The sequence below is a fragment of the Rousettus aegyptiacus genome, unplaced genomic scaffold (genome assembly GCF_014176215.1).
Source record: "Rousettus aegyptiacus isolate mRouAeg1 unplaced genomic scaffold, mRouAeg1.p scaffold_m13_p_8, whole genome shotgun sequence".
Taxonomy (NCBI): Eukaryota; Metazoa; Chordata; class Mammalia; order Chiroptera; family Pteropodidae; genus Rousettus; species Rousettus aegyptiacus.
Window position 1 is genome coordinate 22551710 of NW_023416311.1, and position 22491 is coordinate 22574200.

General features: G+C 38.1%; 1 protein-coding gene across 1 annotated transcript in view; it reads right to left on the reverse strand.

The window, feature by feature from the left end:
* The window catches only part of GALNT17 (polypeptide N-acetylgalactosaminyltransferase 17), a 407486-nt gene that overhangs the window by 257329 nt on the left and 127666 nt on the right, over positions 1-22491 (reverse strand). The window contains exon 2 of the mRNA XM_036226062.1: positions 9930-10113. Coding sequence (XP_036081955.1) covers positions 9930-10113 — 184 coding nt within the window. The remainder of the gene's footprint in view (positions 1-9929; positions 10114-22491) is intronic.

Genomic DNA, 22491 nt, shown 5'->3' on the forward strand with positions numbered 1-22491 from the left:
GATGAGAATCCTTTCAGAATCCAATAAAAGTTTAAATGAATTTTGCCAACTCATAAATTTTTGGAGCCAGGCTGGATTGCCTCTAGCAAAAGTGGGAATCCTTTCTTAAAAATTAGCAACGTCACTGACCCCTGAAATATCTATGATGTCTCGTGTACTGCAAATAGCATCATGGCTTTATATGTATCTTTCTATTCTAATTTTTGTGCTTGAAACACTCCCAAAGACTTGTCAACAATTTCATGAGAGACAACAAAATTCTAAAAAGAAAATAATTCAAAATGATGTTGATTTTTATTAATTTTCATTTATTAAATGGAGAATGGGATGGGAAGGAACAAGTGGAAGTGACACAAGGTAAACCAACGACAAAGGACTGGAACTTCCCCAAGCGTGGAAACCCCTGTTCTGTCCTGACCCTCATTTTATCTCCCATCTGTCTCTATTCATGGAGAATCTCAAAAGATGGTGAGACCCCCGGAAGCTCAAATTTTAAAATTAAGAATCACTCGAGGGGCTTGGAAAATGTAGATTTACAGCCTCTGTTCTGGTCTACCAACTCAGCAGCAGAGGCAAAGATGACATTCTTAACCAGCAGCCCTGGTGAGTCAAAGGCAAGGTTCACACTTCCTAAAACATGATATGCCTGCTGGTTCTCAATCTTGTGAAACATTTGGGTCACTTGGGATGCTAATTAAAAATAATTTAATACCGATGTTTGGGCCCCAATCCCAGGGATTCTGGTTTGCTTGCTCTTATTTTTAAGACTGGGCATCCTAACCCTAAAAGCTCCCTAGGCAATTTCCATATGCAGTTGAGGCTGAGAAGCACTGGTATAGGGAGATGAGATGTCTATACACAGTCATGCGGGCCCTACAGAGAGCCTACCTTTTTCACGTGTGTAACTTCTGATGCTTTATACTCAAAGAACATTCCATTACTCAAAAAAAAAAAAAATCGTATTATGCTAAGATTTATATCATTTCATAGCAGGCAGGAAATGATGATAAAAACTGAGCCATTTGTCTCTTGACTATAACAGTTGGGGATACTAAGACAGAAGCATCTGATTGAGGCAACAAAGGGTTTTGTTTGTGCTGCCCAGACCCAAAAGCAGCCTGCAGATGAGGCAGCCCTCCCCTCACCCTCTCCCCGCTGCCCCCATCCATGGTCAGCCTCTGGGGCCCAGTCAAGCTCTACATTGGAGCAACTTTACAGAAAATTTCAAAAATGAAAACTTCACTGAGAACACAGGCATTCTGCAGACAAGACCACAACTGAAGAATGCCTAATCCTTCAAAACTCTCCACATCCCTTCAGAGATTCTCAACATATAGAATTAATTCATACAAAGTGGCCAAGACTTCAGACCAAGAACTCTGTTGGGCTCAGCAATCTACATTTTTAGCAAGTTCCAAAGACTTCACTTTGAGAAATACTCTGAAATGTTCTTCCTAATATTCATTCCTTTTCATGGAAAAATTATTCTAATATGTGGGGGGAAATCATTTCAATTTGTGAAAAAGCAAGAACATACATATTATGTTTTGGTCCCACCACTATCAATGGAGGCAAAGGAGAAGCAGGAAGCAGCTGATCCCATCTTGCCAGCTTCCACAAGTCTCCTAGGCCTCCAGGGCACCAAGATTGACCTTCCTTAGTGCAGAGGTTGTGGTGACTCCCAATGTCCAGCCTTCTAATTCTGTCTCATAGAGCCTTAGGAAGCAAGCATGCCCTTCTCAGGCACACATCCCAGCCTGGTGTCTGTCTCAGGCCAGATCTCCTGAATTTCTGTGCCAACTTGGGGACAAGGAATGCTAATTACCCTAGATCTGATTTTTCCATATAAGAGTGAGATAAATACTTGTCATATGCAAGATGTTTTAAGGATAGAGGTATGTATGGAAAAGGATCTTTAAAAATAACTGCAGCCAATCTTTATCAATTTGATATCAATAATGAGAAAGGCTGAGTCTAATGCCTGGCATATCAGTCTAAACAGTTCACATGTAACAATTGATTTACCCTCCACGAGAAGTCTTTAAAGTAGGTATCATTACATCACCATTTTAAACATGGGAAAACCGAGGCAAAGAAAAGTTAAATGATTTGTCAAAGGTTGCACAGCCAGAAAGAGACAAAGCTGGGATCTGAAGAGACAGATTTCCAAGTCCAAGACCTCTATGAAAAACTTATTAAGGTTTTTAAGTAATCCAGGCATGCTCTTCGGACTGAGGGAACCCATAAAAGTAGGATCCACATTCCCCCACAAATACTTCAGGAATTATCACCATCATTCTTAAAAGGGAGGGCACCCCCCACTTGCACACTTCCCATCACTATGCTGCCCCACAGCTGGATGAGACCCAGCTCTTACAAAAGAAGTCCCTCCTGGTTGTGCCTCTAGGTTAAATCAACTCAACAATAATATATTTCCTAAACCTAATCATATTTTTAAAATACATTTTTCCTGAATTAAAAAAAAAAAAAAACCATATCCCTTAAAGAGGGTTTCAACTATACTACACTACACACTAGAGACCTTAATGGGCAACAGTTAATCAAATTCAAAATACAGTCCCTGCAGCAGTGGAATTTTTGTTACAGGTGGAAGGGGCAAAAGGGACCAAGGGAAGTAAACCAGGGAAGTATACATGCATGCAGGCACACACACATACACACGGCTCCTCAGAGAAACTGCCCTGTAGCTAAGACTCAGTATTTCTTCTTCTGATGTCAGCAGTATGGAGTAGGAGGGTCCATCCCACAGTCATAGAAGAATATGCAGGGCAGTGCCTGAAAAGATGCTTTGGTGTGGTATAGAAGGGCACAGGCCTGTAAGACACACAATAGCTACTTTTGAACCTGGGCTCCAGCACTGACCAGCTGTGTGACCTCGGGTAGGTTGCTCAACTTCTCCAAACCTGCTTTTCCTCATTTATAAACAGAGATGGTAACAGCTACTTCAGAGAGTGGTTAAATTTAAACGAGATCAATAAAACATGCAGCACAGTGACAAAAGCATAAAAGGCAGTCAATAAAAGAGAATAATTACTGTAGTTAGTGATTCAGAGACATTCCTAAGCATGTACCTGTATATTATTTCAACCAACAAGTATTTATTGCATAGCTTATCTTCTGTGCCCATATCTGTGAAAAAGGAAGTTTAACAAAGGATTCCTGACCTCCTTTAAGGTGCTTTCATTCTATTTGAAATCTAACCCGTGAGCCACGGGATAGCTATCATCGAAGGAATGTTTTGGGGGCGGGGCAAGGGGGAGCCCACTCACAGTTTCAATAATCAGATGTTTCCTTTCCACAGGGAGTAGGGGTGACATAGGGGTCCTTGAGTTGCGTCTTGACCGATGAGCAGATTCATTCCACTAAATCATAACACCATAACTCATATACTTACACACAACACAGACTCGACCTAAACTACCCACTGCATCTGGATAATTCCCAAATCTCCATGGTCAGCACAGACACCACTCCTGACTTCCAGACCCAAACATGCAGCTGTCCACTGGACATGGCATGAGGATGGTCCACAAACATCTCATGCCATATATGTCCAAACAGACGCTGTTGGAATGTAATAGGTTAGAACTGGTGGCAATAAAGGAAAGAGGAGACTCTCTGAGTGAAGCAAAATGAATTCCAAAGAAACTTGACATCTGGATTTATAAGCAGGAGGCCAAAGGAGAAACTGAAGATAACAGTAGTAGAAACTGCCCATAAATTACCTACACAGTGTGGGAAGAGGGGGCAAGCCATAAAATGTATTCATGGACCTCAGCAGTGGCTTTATAAACATGGGCAGGTTTCTGTGCTGCTAGGTGTTCCCTCCCTGATATTATGAGGTAATTGGGCACACAGATCATTAATATGCCATATGGTATAGAATAGTCTATCTTGGCAAGGGAAAGAAGTGAAGGTGCCTTGTCTGTCTTCTGGTATCACCGAATGTTACCTCCTCACTCGCACATGCATAGTCAAGTAATGAAGAAAGCTGGACAAATTTGCTTCATGTGATTACCTCAAGAAAACTCATAACTATGAGGAACCCCTGGATAAGCAGAACTGTTATCTTCCCCACAGAACATGAACCTCTGCAGGAGTCTCTTACAGGTTAATGAAATCACTGTCTCCCAAGCTAGAAACTTCTGATTGCATTCATTTCACCCATACCTAATTATTTGCCTCATTCTGCTGATTCTCAGAAAATTTTTCTTGAATCTAGCTATTCCACGCTATCTCTTCTTAGTCCCTGGGTGGCTACAGAGAAATAGCTGTTATGAACACCATATGATAATAATAAAACACTCACTGTAGTATTAGAAATCTTTTTCTTCTCTCTATTGGGCAGTGCCTAGCACATAGTTGGTGCTCAACAAATGCTGAGCGGATGGAGATGAGACTTACAATTAGCCATCTTGATACCAGCCTCCATCTCCTCTAACTCGTCATCCACATTTCTCCCATAGTTAGTCATGCTTTTTTTAAAAAAACAGATCATAACCATAATACCATCTTGCCTCAAGCCCTTCACTGGCCTCCACTGAAATGAAGCCCCCGCCTGCAGGCTGGCACACAAGGTGCTGTGCATAGCTCCAAAACCTCTTCTTCCACAATTTACTCTGGAGCTCTACTCTTCAGCCAAAGATTTTGCACTGTTCTCTAAAATCCAAGAACTCTTCCAGTCCTTCTGCACAAGCTGTTCTTTCTCTCAAATGCCCTGCATTCACTTTACAGGAAAAATTCCTGCTCACCGTTAAGACAGAGTTTACCTCTGTGCTGCCCTCTGGCTCTCCCAGGATAGCTCATTTTTTTATCTTAGTTTCTAAGGCCCTCTGAGAGCAACCCAAAGGACTGTGTACAGTCACCTGTCACCCCACCTCTCCTTTGACTTCCTAAGAAACTGAGATGTACCTTGCTCTTCACCAAGCTGCCAGCACAGTGCCTGGAGAATTGGAGACTTCAGTCAAAAATGATTTAAAATATTTTTTAAAAACAAGGAAAAAGAAAGACAAAGAATTATAGACCAAAGAAATAACGCAGAGCCTGGGAAATAAGCCCACTTACATATATAAAAAGCATAAAATGTATTACATTTATCACTTCCAAATAAGAGAAAGAGTTATTTACAAAAATATTTTTGAAAAATCTGCTTCGAAAAAAATGAACAAACATTTTAAACAAAAGATACATGCTTTGTACCATATTTGAAAATAAATTCTACATGGATGGAAAAGTGATATTTAAGGACCATGGAAAAGCAACACAAACCATAATAGAATATTTATAAATATTCTGAGGGATGATATGTTTCTCAGCTTTAAAGCAGTGAAGAAATGAAAATGGAAAGATTGACAGCTTGGGGTTCATACAAATTTAAAATATCTGTCCAGTAGAAGAAAAAAATCACAGAATCAAAGTAAAATAAAAAAAAAAAAAACAGCATTTTGGAATCCATCTGCATGAAATATACCTAAAAATTCATTTATATTTATAACAGAAACAGTTTTCTCAAGAGTACTATAATAAAACAAGAAGAATTAAAGCAACATGATGTTTTATATAAAGTTACAATGAAATTAGCCAATTTAAATCTAAATTTGGGAGAGCTTTTTGGAAACTTCACAAGAAGCATCTTGCCCATTGGGGGATAACTTCTCCTGGGCTTGGACTGCATGCACAAGAAGGAGGAAGCTGCTCTGGCCCCAGATAGCACCCTCCTTTCATACCCACAGGGCTCATGTATCGAAGAAGTAGCTTCAACAGCCAAGGCCCTTACCATACTGTGATGGCAAGGATTAATTTGAAATTAACAAAGATTAATCTGGTAACTTCTGCTATGGGACCCAGAACTCACAGTGGTGCCCCTGGTTACGATGTACGGTCTGTTGGCAGGCTCTCAAATGTATCTCTAATTTTACCTTCGAATTCCTCTTCCACAGAACTGCCAGAATAATCTAAAAAGGCCAATGTGGCCTTGACACTCAATAAAGTTCTCCAACTCTTTCTTCTACCATATTTTCACCCTTCCTATCTTATGCTTATTTTTATATTGATTTACATGTTTTGCTTATTTAAATTTTTGTTTTAGTAAAACAAAACATATAGTCTCATCCCATTTCTGTAATCTCCATGCTTCTAAATAACAATGACTATGCACTATTTCTTGATGTTTAAATTTTATACATTTTCAATTGATTTTGTTTCTAAAGATGAAGATTTAATTTTCTTACACTACCCACCTCACACACACATTTTGCCTCCTTCCTCTTCCAATATAATTATAGCATAATTTGTAACTAAATTAATATCCATTATTTACACTTGTATGACTATATTGTTCACAGCTGAGCCACAGAGTGGATGGAATTGCAATTTTTTTTCTTGAGGGAATTTCTTTCTGTAGCTATTAATTGCTTTGCTTTTTCACAAGCTTTTTATTTAAAAAAAAAAAATCTGTTCCTACCACTAATTCAGTCCCAAACTTTCTAAAAGAATGTTATTTAAAAATCTTGCAAAGAAAACAAAAGAAAAAAAACAAGTGGGACTTCATGAAACTAAAAAACTCTACATAGTAAAGGAAACCATCAATAAAGTGAAAAAGCAGCCTACTAACTGGGGGAAACTATCTGCAAATCATACATCTGATAATGGGTTAATTTTCAATTTATGTAAAAAAATCACATAACTCAAGAGCAAAAAAAATCCAATTTAAAAAATTCAGAGTATTTGAATAGACATTTTTCCAAATAAGACATACAGATGGCCAACAGGTATATAGAAAGATGCTCAACATCATCGGGAAAATGTAAATAAAAACCATGAGATATCAGCTCATACTTGTTAGAATGGCTATTAATAAAAAGACAAGAAATAAGTGTTGGCAAGGGTGTGGAGAAAAGGGGATCATGTGCATTGTTGGTACAGCCACTATGGAGAACAGTATGGAGGAGCCTCAAAAAATCAAAAATAGAACTACCATATGACCCAGGAATTCTACTTCTGGGTATTTATTGAAAACACTAATTCAAAAAGATACATGCATCCCCATATTCATTGCAGAATTATTTACAATAGCTAAGATGAAAACCAAAGTGTCCATTTATAGATGAATTAATAAGAAGATGTGCCCTGTGTATAGGTATATATGTATATACATATACACACATATCTATACACAATGGAATACTATTCAGCCATAAAAAAGAATGAAAATTTGCCATTTGTGACAACATGGATGGACCTTGAGAGCATGATGCTAAGTGATATAAGTCAGACAGAGAAAGACAAATACTATATGATCTCTCTTATATGAGGAATCTAAATATAACAACAACCAAGCTCATAGCTACAGAGAAATAGATTGGTAGTTGCCAGAGATATAGAGTAAGGGGTGGGAGAAATGGGTAAAAAGTCAAAAGATACAAATCTCCTGTTATAAAATAAGTAAGTTATGTGGATGTATGTATATCATTATGGTGACTATAGTTGATAATATTGTATTGCATATTTGAAAGTTGCTAAGAGAGTAGATCTTAAAGTTCTTACAAGGAAAAAAATTATATAACTATGTACGATGATGGATGTTAACTAGACATGTTGTGGTGGTCATTTAACAATGTAGACAAATATGAAATCATTACATCATACACCTAAAACTAATATAGTGTTGTATGTCAATTATATCTCAATAAAAATAATAATTTAGAAAATCTTAATGCCATCGAAAACACTAAGTAATCAGATAATTTTATCTCCTGACCTCCTGTGGATACATACTTCTTATAGGTATGTAAGATATCTCATGGTTTTTATTTACATTTTCCTGATGATGTTGAGCATCTTTCCATCTACCTGTTGGCCATCTGTATGTCTTATTTGTAAAAATGTCTATTCAGATCCTCTGAATTTTTTAAATTGGATTTTTTTGCTCTTGAGTTATATAAGTTTTTTACATACCTCTTACATCCCCATAACTTACTTATTTTACTTCTTTTTGATATTGACTCTGCTAGACTGATCTAATTCTTTTTAAATATATTCGCTCTATTTTTTATTTCTTTTTTTCTATCTTTCAGAAGGGTTCCTCAATGCTATCTTTCAACCTTTTATTGAATTATTTATTCTTATGTTATTTTTAATTTCTAAGATTCGTTTTTTTATTCCCTGCTTACTTTAAGATAGCACTTGCCTCTTGTTTTGTGAACAAAATAAAATATTTCATATCTCTACACCATTAATTATAGTTTTAAAGTTTGTAGTCTCCCTTTCCTCCAAATATGGTCCATCAAAATTAAGCTCAGGCATCGATCATCTCAAGCAGATCCTCCCTGAACATGCTGTGTATATCTCTAGCCTGACACACACCATATAGAACACACTGTGCTGAACTGATCTGCCTGCATGTCTGTCTCCCTCCCTATATAAAGAGCAAGTAGGCAAGGACTGAGTCTTATCCATTGTTCTGTTTCTAGTATTGGGGAGAACATCTGGCACATAATGGGTGATCACTAATACCTGCTCAACTGACCCACTTCCAGCAAGCTCCATGTTGGAAGCATTTTCATTCTCATAGGAGTAAAAAAAAATATGGCTCTGTTTATTTGCCAATGTCCAAAGGAAAAAAAAGGCTAATCAGAGAGTACCAGGAAATGTAAACAGCCAGATGTTTTTGAGAGCAAAAGTCCAGGAACACAAAATAGCTTCCAATAGGGGTGATGTATGTTTTCCTAGTGATTCAAAATGAATATATGCTTATTAGGCAGGGAGAGTGATTTAACAGTCTCTTTGGCAAATCCTGCAATTTCAAATCCATTTAAGGTAATTTTCTTTATCCTGAATCTATTTTTCTCAGTAACCAGGATACTTAACTGATTTGTACAAAATCCATTTGAAAAAGAAATAATCTGCTCTAAACAAGGACACACTCTAAATAGAAAAAGAGACACACTACAAATATAACATAAAACAAAAAATTTGAGAGACCAAGGCAGACACCTACTTAGAAAATAGGTTTTCCTCCAGCATCTTAATTCTGTGACCAATCTCTTTTCTCTATTTCATGAGGAGAAAACAAATAATTCTTAAATCTGAGCACACAGAACAAAGTCCTTTCATAAGACAATCAAGATGCAAACTGTTTAAAAGGTAAGAATCTCAGACAAAACAGAATAAGTACAAAAAATCATGGGATGTACTTCCTCACTTATAGGCTCGGCAAAGCATTTTTTAAATGCTAGCACCCAGTTTTGGAAGAGTCAAGCAAAATTCTAGTAGAAGTAGAGATTGCTGTAAACTTTCTGAAGGAAAATATCACAATATGTGTCTAGAGCCTCAAAAAAATATTCCTATATTGTGATCTAAGAATTACACTTTTAGAAGTATGGGTTAAGAAAATAAATATCAAATCAATACACATAAAGACTTGAATGGGAAGATATTCATCAAAGTGTTATTTATAATATTAAAAAATTAAAAATAACTTAAATTTCCAACAATGGAAATAATGATCAAACTAATTACATCAGAAAATGCTCATGAAAAAAGAAATGAAAAAAGAAAACAATATATCATACGCTCATAATTTATTGAGAAAATAGACTCAAAGACAATATACTAAAATTTTACCAGTTGCTGTCTCTAAGCAATGAGATCATGATGAATTCTGTTTTTTATTTAAATTTTTTTGTATTGCAGACCTTTCTTGTTTCTGGATTACTTTCATAAAAAATTAAATGTTTTATTTAGGTAATATTTCGTAATCAACAGTACTCAGTTTACTGGCTATGGAGGATAATGAGATAAAAGCTCTCTAACTAGTTACAAATAATATGAGAAAATATCACAGACTTGCATCTACACCCATCCAAATGATCAAGCAAGCTCCTCTGAATGAATGAATTAGAACTTACTTGGTGGGACGATAATCCGGAATGGAACGATCCAGTGAGATTTTTTCACTGAGGTAGGAATTGTAGCCATACTTCTCATGGGGTCCCTTGGCTTTTTCTTCTTCAGTGGGGGATAGGGTAGCAGGAAGGCCCCCTTTGCCCCGCCCACCATAACCTTCAATGAGCCCAAGGGATTTGGATAAGCCTAGAAAAAGGAGGGGGAAAAAATTATTTGAAAACCACCATACCAGGATATGTCATTTAAGCTCAGATGTAGCTTCAGTGGAAATATTAACATTACCTGTTATGGAAAAAGTTATCAATTTATCAATCTTGGGAATATGCCCTGAACATATTTATATTAAGAGGAAGACCAAGGCAACTGCGAGTTGTGGAATTAGGTGCTGTTACCAATAAAAAAACTCTCCTTTTGGGAACTGGGGGCAATTGGGTCTATAAAAGAGAGAAAGAGCCTAAACTGGGAGAAACAGGGATCAAGAACAGGAAATGGGACAGAACTAGGGCTATTATTCATGCCTGTTTTCCTCTCTCCATGGGGCAATTACAAGGCTAGATACATCAAGCGCTACTGAGTACAACACAGGAAACTGCCAAACTGCAGGCATTTTTACTTCATTTGAACAGAGAATGATATACAGATTGATTTTATCATGAGTTTAAAGTGTGTAACAGCCTGACACAGTTCTTTACCTCACAGTTTTATTTAAATTTCTTCTAAATGGCAAAGGAAATACAAAATGTCTGAGAATAAATCACAGAGGAAAAAAAACCCATAAGGGTGATGATTGTGCCAAAAAGAGTAGGAGGCCTCTGTAACCAGCCTCACTGAGCAACTACGAGTTCCTAGGCTGGTGGCAGCTTTATACCTATTGTTCCATTAAACGATAACCAGCTTGATGGGAAATTTTAAAATCCTAGAGTTATGGGAGGTTTTACTACTCAGCTAGAAAACTTTTGTAGTTAAGAGCTCTCATCTCCTTTTACCATTGCAAATGATCAAGCTACTCAACACACATTCAGGCATGACAGCACGTGAGCACACACACACACACACACACACACACACACACACACACACACGACTTTATCCACAAAGTCTCACTGCTGCCACTGGCAGGAAGAACATGGATCAGAGCTGTAAACAGCTTCCTCAGCTTTCACTGTGGGCAGCACAGAGCCTAGGAGGATCTGAACTGCCCAGGAAGGCATTCCAAGGCAAGTCAAAGGCCTACAAGTCTGCTCTGATCACAGGATGGTCCTCTATTACAATGGCAAGACATGTATTTGTTCCCTTTCCTGCTTCTCTAAAAACAGAAATTTATTTTCTGTGATATCAAGATCAGAAATCAAAGGTTGAGTAAGCATCTCAGAGTTGGTCTCAGGTGAACATCATTTTTATGCCTGATAATCATTTCCACTGTCCACTGTGGATGTGGACAGAGATGTCAGGAACTCTGACATCTCTTTTGCCTGCCACCATCCTGACAAAGGCACCATCAACTGAGAATCAGATTACTCCCTACCTGCTTCCTGATTGTTAATCTCTCATTCCACATCAATATGCAAATAACATTCCAGTACAAACACCTTCACTGTGCTCCAATCTACAAGAACACTTCCCATCTTGAGCAAAAACACCTGTGCTGGGTTTTAAATCCATTCGTGATAGAATATTGCTGAGGGAATGTAGAACAGTGCAGCCACTTTGGAGAATTGCTCAGCAGCTCTTCAAGATCCTATGTTATCTACCCTATAGCCCAGAGGGTTCGTTCCAAGGTATATATGCAAGAGAAATGAAAAGCTATGCCAACACAAATGTTCATAGGAGCAGAATTCATATTAGCTAAATGTCCACTAACTAATGATTAAATAAACCAAAATGTGGTATATCCACACAGTGGTATATTATTTAGCAATAAAAAAGAATGAATTACCTATATATACTGCAACCTAAAAGGATGAACCTTAAAAATATTATGCAAAAAAAACCCAAAACTAATCAGCAAAGACCACATACTGTATGACTCTATTTACATGAAATGTACAGAATATGCAAATTTTTAGAGACACAATGTCAGTTAGTATCTGCTTAGGGCTGAGGGATTTGGGGAAAAAATGAGAGGTGACTACTAACATGTATGGAGTACCTTTTGGGATAATGAAAATGTTCTGGAGTTAGATTGTGGTGATGGTTGCCCAACTTTGCAAATATACTAAACATTACTAAATGGAACACTTTAAGTGAATGAATGATATGGTACGTGAAAAATATCTCAATAAAACTATTTTTAAAAACCCATTTGTGCTAGAAAATTGTGTTTCCTGCAAGATGGAAGGCTAAAACAACATGAAGCACATAGAAATGTGAATAAAAATCCTTTAACATATTTTAAATACATAGATGAACTTGCTAGAAAGAAAGGGAAACTCATAGAGAAGTTAAAATTAGAGTTGAGGCTGTGTCTTGCTGGGATGGGTAAAGGATGAATTGCTCATTAAAACGAAAGGCTGGAGTGTTAGTGCTCAAACACGCACAAGATATGAGATATTTTTTATGCCTTAAATGTTTCATAATTTTTAATTATGAAGTCATGAGTTCCTTTTGTCTACTCAAAACCTGATTTTGAAACCTATTTGGATATAGGATCTTTGCTTATATAATAAAATTAAGATTATTGGTGTCCTTATAAGAAGACAATAAATTTGAACAAAGAAATAGAGACAGATACACAGAAGAAAGAAGGCCATTTGACAATAGAGGCAGATATTGGAGAATATAGCTGCAAACCAAGGAATCCCAAGGTCTGCCAGCAATTCTAGAAGCTAGAAAGTAGCAAGGAAGGATTCTTCCCAAGAGCCTCCAGAGGGACTACAAACTGGCCAACACCTTAATTTTGGATTTTTAGCCTCCATAACTGTGAGACAATACATTTCTGTTGTTTTAAACCACGAAGATTGTGGGAAATTGTTTCAGAAACTACATGAAACTAATAAAACCATTAACAAAAATAAATAAATAAAATGGAGTAGAAAGGGATACAAAAACATATACTGGACAAATAATAACCAAAAGAAAGCTGAGGTGACTCTAGTAACACCAGATAAAACAGAATTTAAGGCAAATAGCCTTATGGGATAAGTAAAGTCATTACATAATCAAAAAGTAACAATTCACCAGGAAGTTATAAACAATTATAAACTACCATGCACCTGGTAACACAGCTTAAAATTACATTACATATGGCAGAAACTAACCACATTACAAGGAAAAATCAACACATGAACAATCATAGCGGGAAATATTAATAATACATCTATCAGTACTTAACAGATCAGAAGGGCAAAAATTTAGCTAAAATACAGAACTTGACAACAAAATCAACAAGCTTGATCTAATGAACCCTGCATCTGACTCTCTAAAAAGCACATGTTCTCTACAAAGGCACATGAAACATTCAAATTACTGACAGATAAAAACAAGTCTCAACCTATCTTACAGATAGTCTCTGAACATAGAGCAGTAAAAATAAAAAATGAAACCAATAACAAAAATACCACAAGGAGTCCATATATTTGAGAAATTTAAAAAGGCTTCTAAAACAATAATGGGTAAAATAATTAATCATAGTGCCATTAGAAGATATATGAAACGAATAAAACTTTTAGGATAGTGCTAAAACAATACTTGGAAAAAACTATATCACTGTATATATTGATGGGGGTGGGGGAGAGAAAAGACTGTTAATGAGGTAAGACTCTCACCCAAGGAGTTAGGAAAAAACAAGAGGAAACCCAAAGAAGGCAATAATGAACAAAAGAACAAAAATTAATGACATACACACACATACAAAACAAAGACAGCAAAGAAGGAAGGAGTAAGAGAGGTGTGTGTGTGTGTGTGTGAGAGAGAGAGAGAGAGAGAGAGAGAGAGAGAGAGAGAGAGAGAGAAGGTATATGCTCCTTTCAGGGAGGATTTATATATTTTTCACAGTAGACACAGTGCCTAGGGCCCCCAGTATTTTGAGAGACCCAGGAAAATGTTTACGTGTCTTTTAAAATCATAACAATGTGATCATAAAATATAATTTTTAATATTTTTTATAGAGGAAGAAACCCATGAAGGCCAAAGTACCCAGGGTCCACAGAAGTCAAGCAGCTTTGGTTCCCTTGAGGTTTGAATTTTATCTATACATGACAAGGTGTCTGAAGCAATAAAGATATGAGGCAGGATTTATAAATTTTACCTGGAAGGTGCATAGTACAAGGACAGACCCCAGGTACAAACAGTAGTGACAGCTACTGTTTATTGAATGTCTACTGTGTGCTGGGCACCTGCTAAGCACTTTACATATACTCTATCATTGTTTCATCTAATCTGACAGCCTCATGAGGAAGGTATTATAATCATCTCTATGTGACAAATGAGGGCAGAATCTGAGAAGGTAGTAACTTTGATAAGGTTCCATGGCTGGCAAAGGAAGATAGACCTGAGTGCTGGATAGAGTTAGAGATATAAATGAGGATAAAACCTGGGCTCTGTGACAGGTAAGGAGACCAGTTCCAGGGCTCTTGCAGTAGCCCTGACAAGGGATGGTAGAGGGTCCATTTTAAGGCAGCACAAGGCAGGAGACAGATAAGTGTTAGCGTGAGAGAAAGGAAGAAGTGAGTGAGCATGGGGTTTCCAGTGTGAGGACTGGGTGCTGACACCACTCACAAAGACTGGACATGCAGAAGGAAGTTTAAGAAGATGAGTTCTATTCTCTACATGTAGTATACAGGGCCTCCATGTGACATTCAGATCGGATAAGATGTCTAGTAGGGGCTTGAAACACATGAGAATAGAAGTTCAGGTGGCTGAGGAGGCCTGAGATATGAACCAGGCAGCCATCAGCATGGAGGGGGCCGTAGCCATGATAGAGGGCGGGGGGATGTTGAGCAGCAAGGAGAAAGTTAGATAATGCTCAGAAGTATTCTCTGAACATACTCCTCTTGTACACTTCCACCATATCTAGAGTAGAAATCGCATACTTCAAAGCTTATTTCTTCTCTGCTCTGTTTGCATGTTCTCTCATCAAAGCTACACTTGAAGCTCAAGACTTCAAACAACTGAGACTTAAAAGATTACAGAAACATCTCAATATGAACCAAATGGTTAAGCTTCCTGCTTGTCTTCATAAATCCATTTGACCACTCTCTCTCTCTAACCCATTGATGATTATTGTTTAGCTGTTCACTTTTTTCAATGCTTTTATATCCATTTTTCTATTAGACAAGGAGGGTAGATATGAGCATAATCACTTTAGAGATGAAGAAATGGAGGCTAAAAAGGAGTAATTGTTTGATCATCCAAAAATGATGGAGACAGAATAAGGTGTCCCTCCTAATTCTCACCCACACATATGCACAAATACTCTTTTCAGGAAATTTTTTAGGAAAGAGGAACCCAGCATTGAAAACAATGGAGAATGGTAAATAAATACTAGTAAGTGCAAAAAACCAACCAAACAAAAAAATAATATAGCAATGAAAATGAATGGCTTGCAGATAAATGAATAAATCCCATAGACTCAATGTAAAGCAAAAAGCATCAATAATGCATATATTTCTACTTATATAAAGTTTCAAAAACTAATCAAAATATAGTTTAAAGGTATAAATTTGTGTAGTGAAACTATAAAGAGCCATGAAAAAGAGAGTGAATTGTGACTGCGGAAGGACACGCAAAGGATCTCAAAGTTTCTGGTAGTGTTCCATTATAAAGCTGGGCAGTGGAGAGGACTAGTATTCATAATATAATTATTACCTGATGTGTATGTGACATGTATAATGTGTGAATTATTGCATAATTTTTCAAAAGACAATAAAGAGACCACTGACTGTGTTTTTCTTCTTGTTTTGTGTACTTCTGTTCATTCACCCTGGGCTTCCCTTATCCCTTTTCCTTCCCCAGTACGTACTGCCTTTTCTCATAAGCCACAAACTCAGCCTTCTGTGGTTTTCCTGCCAGCATGGAGTCCAAGATTTAAGGAGGGAAACTACCAGAATGGGGCAGAATTGGCCTTCAACTTAACTCAGCAGCTTCAGTGGAAAGCATCTGATGTCTCCTCTTCTTTCATCTGTGTGGTTTGGTTGGTGCATTTTTTTCTTCCCTTGATGATATAGCATTTCTTTTGTCTAGTCTAAAGAGATAGCTTCCAATCCTAAGTCATAAAACAGCACGTTGGAGCTTAAATGTATCTCAGCTGTACTTGCCCAGCACACTTCCATGGGCAGCCTTTCCAATGCAGGAAAAGGGTCCAGGAAGAGAATTTATTATACAATGGCATAGGAATTCAGGCTTGGAATGCATACTAATCCTACCAAGTACACACAGGGAATGATGGTTCCTAGTGAGATTTTTTCCCCTTCCTGTAGTATTATTTCTTCCATTATGAAAGGCATCCACTTAGCAACCTCAAAAAGATCATTCCTCGCAGGGTGATGTGACAACTGTGAATTATATGTTTTGTGATCCATGTGCTCCCATTTTTCCCCCCAATTTAATCTGCCAGAAAGGTTCAACAAAGCAGCAAAAATTTTCACTGGCATTTTAATGTGCTTACTTAGCAGGTGTCAGAAACTGTTGGCAAAAATAAATAAGAGTTCAAGTTCAGTGACAAGGTTCAAGTTGGCCTTCACTTCACTGGGAAAAGTTGTCGCTGGAGCAAGTTGGGATGACTCACTGAACCAGGGAGCCTTCTTTTCTGAAAGCACCCTTTGCTCTTGGGTCATGAGCAGTTGCAGCTAATGCAGGCCGATATGAAATGGTAGGCATGGAAGTTGCAATTTGCAAAGGGAAGAAGAGAGGGAAAGGAAGAAAATGGGGTGGCTGACTGGCACTAGGTCAGAGAGAACTCACAATTCTCTTCTTCTCCATCAGGCACTGCCTTCTGAGTTATTTTAACTTAAGACTACACAGCCAAGTAGTGTTATTAGACAAGAAGTTAAGGATAAAGAGAGGAAGAATAAATTGAAGTCTAACATCCTACAGCACCTATATGCATATTCTTCCTGTTACTCTCCAGATCCACTCTCTACCCTTTTCCTTTGCTGCATGCCCCAGAAGACAGACCTGTATAGACACAATCAAGGATTCAACCAATAGGAGGCACCTTGAGAAGAATGAAGGCTAGAAACAGAGGATGGTTGGGAAATTTATCTCCCCAGGTCCCCCCAAACTGACCAGTGCTTGGTAGAGGCTGCATTCTTCCATGTCCCAGTTGCAAACAGGGAAACCTCTCCCATAATTAGCCTAGGGTCACAACTAACACCCCTTCCTCTGGTCCCTTCAGCCCTTGGCATAGCAAATACTTCCTCCTCTGTTGCCAGCCCTTGAGTAATTCACCATCCCTTGTCAGTTCTCGTTGATTTCCCCTAAGTCTGCCCAAACCTTTGTAAATATTTTGCTAAATCTCCTCAACTACTCCTTCAGAGTGTGCCATCTGTTTCCTGCTGGGATCCCGACAGATACAGCATTTTACCTTACCCATGGGAAGACTTCCAGGTATTCTCCTTAAGGGCAGGAAATGTGGTCACTCTAGTGCCTGACACGGAGAAAGGTCTTAAAAAGTGTTGAGTTTATGGATGAATAGAGGTAACATCTGGAGATGGAACTTGGGGTCATTTACTATAAGGCGATGTTGAGGACAAAAATTAAAAACCCATCAGATAAAAACCATCTAGTAGGAGAAAAGAGGTTAAGACTATATATTATAGTACATTTATATTCATAAAGAAGAAAAGAGTCTGCATTGGTGCACATCACAAAGGAATCGAGCCTGGGAAAGGCCATTTGGTTTGGCAGTGAAAAAGGCCCTGGTGACCCTGGAGAGGGCGTGTCAGGAAAGTGAGTGCTTCCAGGGTGGTATAAAAGGCAGGACGCCTGGGGTTGGCACGTAGAAGATCCTGTGCAATAGTTTTGTATCACGACCATAACCAACTAGAATATAGAACGTAAAAAAGAAAATCTACTTATAAAAATAACAGATATTGCAATATACCTAGAACTAACTTTAACCAACAGGAAGAAAATTATAAAACTTTACTAAATAGAATGAGACATATATAAATTGGCAGAGGGAGACATAATTTTGAATTAGAAGGTGAAATATTATGAAAACATTGTTTTTCTTTTTTAATGTACAGTAAGTCCTCAATATCATCAATAGGTTATACAACTTTAAGTGAAATGACACTTAACTGAACCAATTTTACCTCAAGCTAATTGATCTAACCAAGAGTTAAGTTTCTATGGAATCTCATTAATAATGAAATGACATTGAACAAAACTATGTTATTCATGGGCCTGCTGTATAAGTTTAATGTAATTTCTAATGGGATTTTTTTTTCTGGAATGTAACAAAATGTTCTAAAATTAACCCAGAAGAACACAGAAGTGATAAAACTTAGACATTTTTATAAAAGAAGAAAAATGAGAGCTTGCCCTATCTGATATTAAGTTAGGACATAAAGCAACAATAATTAAAGTGGCATAGTGACCGAGGGGATTCTACATATATGCTGAGGGTGAGGCTCTAAATTTTTTTCTCAAAGAGTCATCCAATTTTCCAAATGTTCTGTAACAAAAAAAAAAAACCCTCCATTTTTGAAATTTTAGAAATTCCCTTCCAGTGCAGTCGAATCGACACCTAATCTCTGCAGGACATTCATGTAGACGATGGAGCAGTTTCACCTGTGTCACATGGGGCCTGGGAATCCAGAGGTGCATATGCCTAATACCGCTCAGCAGGAGTAAACCACCCCACACATCCCTGTCTTTGCTTGAGCCCAAGCTATGAAGGCTCAATAGTGGCAGCAAAAATAAAGAGCCAAGGTTCTAAATCAGCTCCGAGCTGTCTTCCCACCTCCCTTCATACAACTAAGGACATAATTTTCTCCAGGGGCACAGCTTAAAACTATGAGTTTACAGAGAGCTGGCATTATTCTTTCAGAAATAAAGATAGTACTCACAAAAAGACACAAAATTCAGAATAGATGGAGACTGCAGCAAAATGCAGTCTGGTGCCTTGTCACCTCCGGGATGACACAGCCACAGCCCAGAATGGGGAAAACCACACACACACACACACACACACACACGCACGCACGCATGCACGCACGCACGTACACTCACGTATGCATCCAACATGGCACACAGCCTGTCTTCAGTTGGACAAATATGTGTTAGGTGGTCTCTGCAGAGAGGCCCGACTCTTCCTGATGATCACAGAGCCCTAGGGAGAGCCCACGATGCTAAAGCATTTGGAAGTTACAGGATGTCACAGCCATAAGCTTAATAGTGAGCAATAATTCTGCGTTCATTCCTGGCCAACTTCCATGTCTGCCTGGGACTGTGAGGAGCCATAATAGCGATAAACAGGACATTTGAAAAATGTGTGAAGAGAAACCATGAAGGGACTTACCCTACCAGCTAGTAAAACATGCTGAAAAGCTCTAATGATAAAGATAGTGAGATAATGGAACAGGAAATGGCAGCAGATCAATAGAAGAGAAAAGCTGGTGAAGAAATATAGCTAAAAGAGGGAGTGGACAGCATCATTTTGGATGCAAATGTTAGTGATAATTAGTTAAACTGACAAACATTCACTAGATACAAAGTACTATTCTAAGCACTTTAATTATAATATATACCATACATATGCAATATTTATGTTAGACAATATGCTAACTATATATATATATATATATATACACGGATATATATATATATGTGCTAAATATAAATATCTAAATTCAATTCATATATATATGTATATATTTTTTTAAAGTCATTACTCAAATGACTCTTGGTGATAGTTCTTATACATCTCTCAACTCCGTTCCTCCCCTCTTCTCCATATCTTCTGCCACTACCCGAATCAAACTCAAGGCATCTCTTCCTTAAGTTATTGCAATCAACTCCTAACACTGTCTTCAGAGTGAGCTTCCTCACATGCAAATCTGATCATCGCTTGCTCAAAAAGTTCATCAGTGCATTCCTGCTGCCTATGAAAAAAAAAATTTAATCTTCATGTAATATACAAAGCTGCTCATTAGCTGACTCCTTGCACAGCCTCATCCTGTCTCTCCCTTTGTAGCATCTTTTACTTAACGATCCCACTCTCTTCTGATGCTTCTAAAGTCACTGCCAGTCATCCTTGCTAATCACCACAGCCTAGCCAACCCTTTCTTCACTGTCCTACACAGAAAGTCAGATACTGCTACTTGGTGGAAATCCCAACCTCACATTGCTCATATCATATCATATGTGCCCTGGACTGTTCATTCACAAGAGTGTATGCCTCTGTGAACAGGAAGACATCATCGTGTCTTATACATGGTCTGGCATATAGTTAGCACCTCATACATGTTGTACCATAAATGTAAGGCTGAATGAGCAAAGCAAGTGAATAAATGAATAAATCAGTAAATGGCTGCATTACAAATTGGGCTGGCCAAATATATTACTATGTTCTAATGTTGACACAGAAATCTCTTAGAGACATCAGCAATTGGCAAGCATTGCTTTATGAACTCATGTCAAATCATTATTGATTCTCCAGTTCATATATTATTATGATGATCTTGACATCTGTATTATGATTTTGATATTTTTTGTCCTATTTCCTCAATGTTTCCAGACATGATACCCAAAGGTTATGTTGATCTTAATATCTTGAACGAAGTCATAAGAGTAAGTTGGTGAAAGAGAACTGAGTAAACTATCCCCTAAGTCTAAGACCAATAGTTCACTTAGAATTGGGGTTGGAAGGAAGAAGAGGTCAGCTGGCCACACCCCTCCGACTGAATGCAGAAATTCCAGAGGGAGGGCCACCCTGCTTGTATTGTGTCTCTCCCAGAATAAAGAAGTCACCACCTTGCAGGGCAGGGCAGGCCTGATTTATAGCTCAAATAGATAAAATTTCAAAAACATGTAGCTGTATTTCTTTTGCACAGAGGTCTTCTCTCTTTTATATCTATCATGCATATAATTATACTTTCATGTAATTTTCAAATATTGTAAGACATTATCATGACCTGTCTTCATATCTTCTTTTTTCCAGGCCAAACATATCTAGCCCTCCAACCATCTTTATAAGATCGTGTTTTCAAATTTTTCATGATTTCTTAGTCTGTTCGTGCTACTACAATGATGTAAACAATAGACATTTATCTCTCACAGTTCCAGTGGCTTGGAAGTCTAAGAACAAGGTGTTGGCAGGGTTAGCTCTTGGTGAGGGTCCTGGCTTGCAGACGGCTGCTTTCCAGCTGGTAGAGAGAGCAAGTTCTTGTCTCTCTTCCCCTTTTTATAAAGGGCACCAATCCCAGCATGGGGCCCCACCCTCATGACCTTATCTAATTACCTCCCAAAGGCCCTGCCTTCTAATACCATTACACTGTGGGATATAGCTGCAACATATGATTGGGGGGCGAGGGAGGACACAAACATTCAGTGTACAACACATGGTCATTCACTGCTGAATTCTGTCCTAGAAGACAAAATGATGACTAATAGGTCTCTGGATATATGCTCTCCCCTGGAGCCCAGAATACTAGAAGCACATTTTTGCCCATTAACCAAAATGCTCATGTAGCATTTGCAGTTCCAAGAGATATGAATCATTGTTATGTGCTTGAAGTGCCTTTGGAACAAACTGTCCATAAATTTTCAAGCTGCAGTTTTATTCAAAATGACATGTCTTACATATATTATGAACTTTATACTTCCTGGAATCTTTCTACAAAGATTATTTAATTTTTCCTTACAATAACCCCAGTCACATTCAGCAGATGAGAAAAGGGAGGCTCAGCAAGGATGAAGAGTATCCCTAAGGTCACTAAAGACAGTCAGAGGTAGATCTGGAACCCAGGTCAGTATTCAGGTCACCAAGCACACCTTTGGGAAACACACTCTCAGATTTCATGCCAATTGATGAAGAGGATCAAAAAGGCCACTCTCGGTGTCAAATTAACACATCCCCCTGTGTGGAGGTGATAAACACATAGGCCTGTTCTGGCCCCCACTTTAGCGGATATGCACACCTGAGTGTGTAGAGGAAAAGAATATTCCTAACAAAATGAAGAAGAGTTTGGCAATCATCAGGACTGCTTGAAACAGATGGATAAAAGATGCTGGCTGCACAGGTTAATTGTGTCATTTAGCCCCAGACCATTTATAAAACTATGCAAGGGAAAAGAAGCTGACCTAGAGCTAGGTGGGAAATATGCTGAATTAAAGGAAACCCCTACCATGACCTAAGAAATGTGCAAGACACCACAGACCAGGCCATGCGCCACATTCACTCAGCACCTGCCAGGCCCAGCAGCTTTCAGAGGAAATTCCCACTCCCCCCTTCCTATGGCCCAAACCCACTTTCTAGAACTCTATGCCTAAAAGAAGAGAGAGGGAAGTGAAGGTTTGCAGCACTCCCCTTCATCACATTCTGCAAAAAGCATATCATTTTAAAATATCATATGTGTAGATCTACAGATTTTGATCTATATATATGATATGTGACAACAA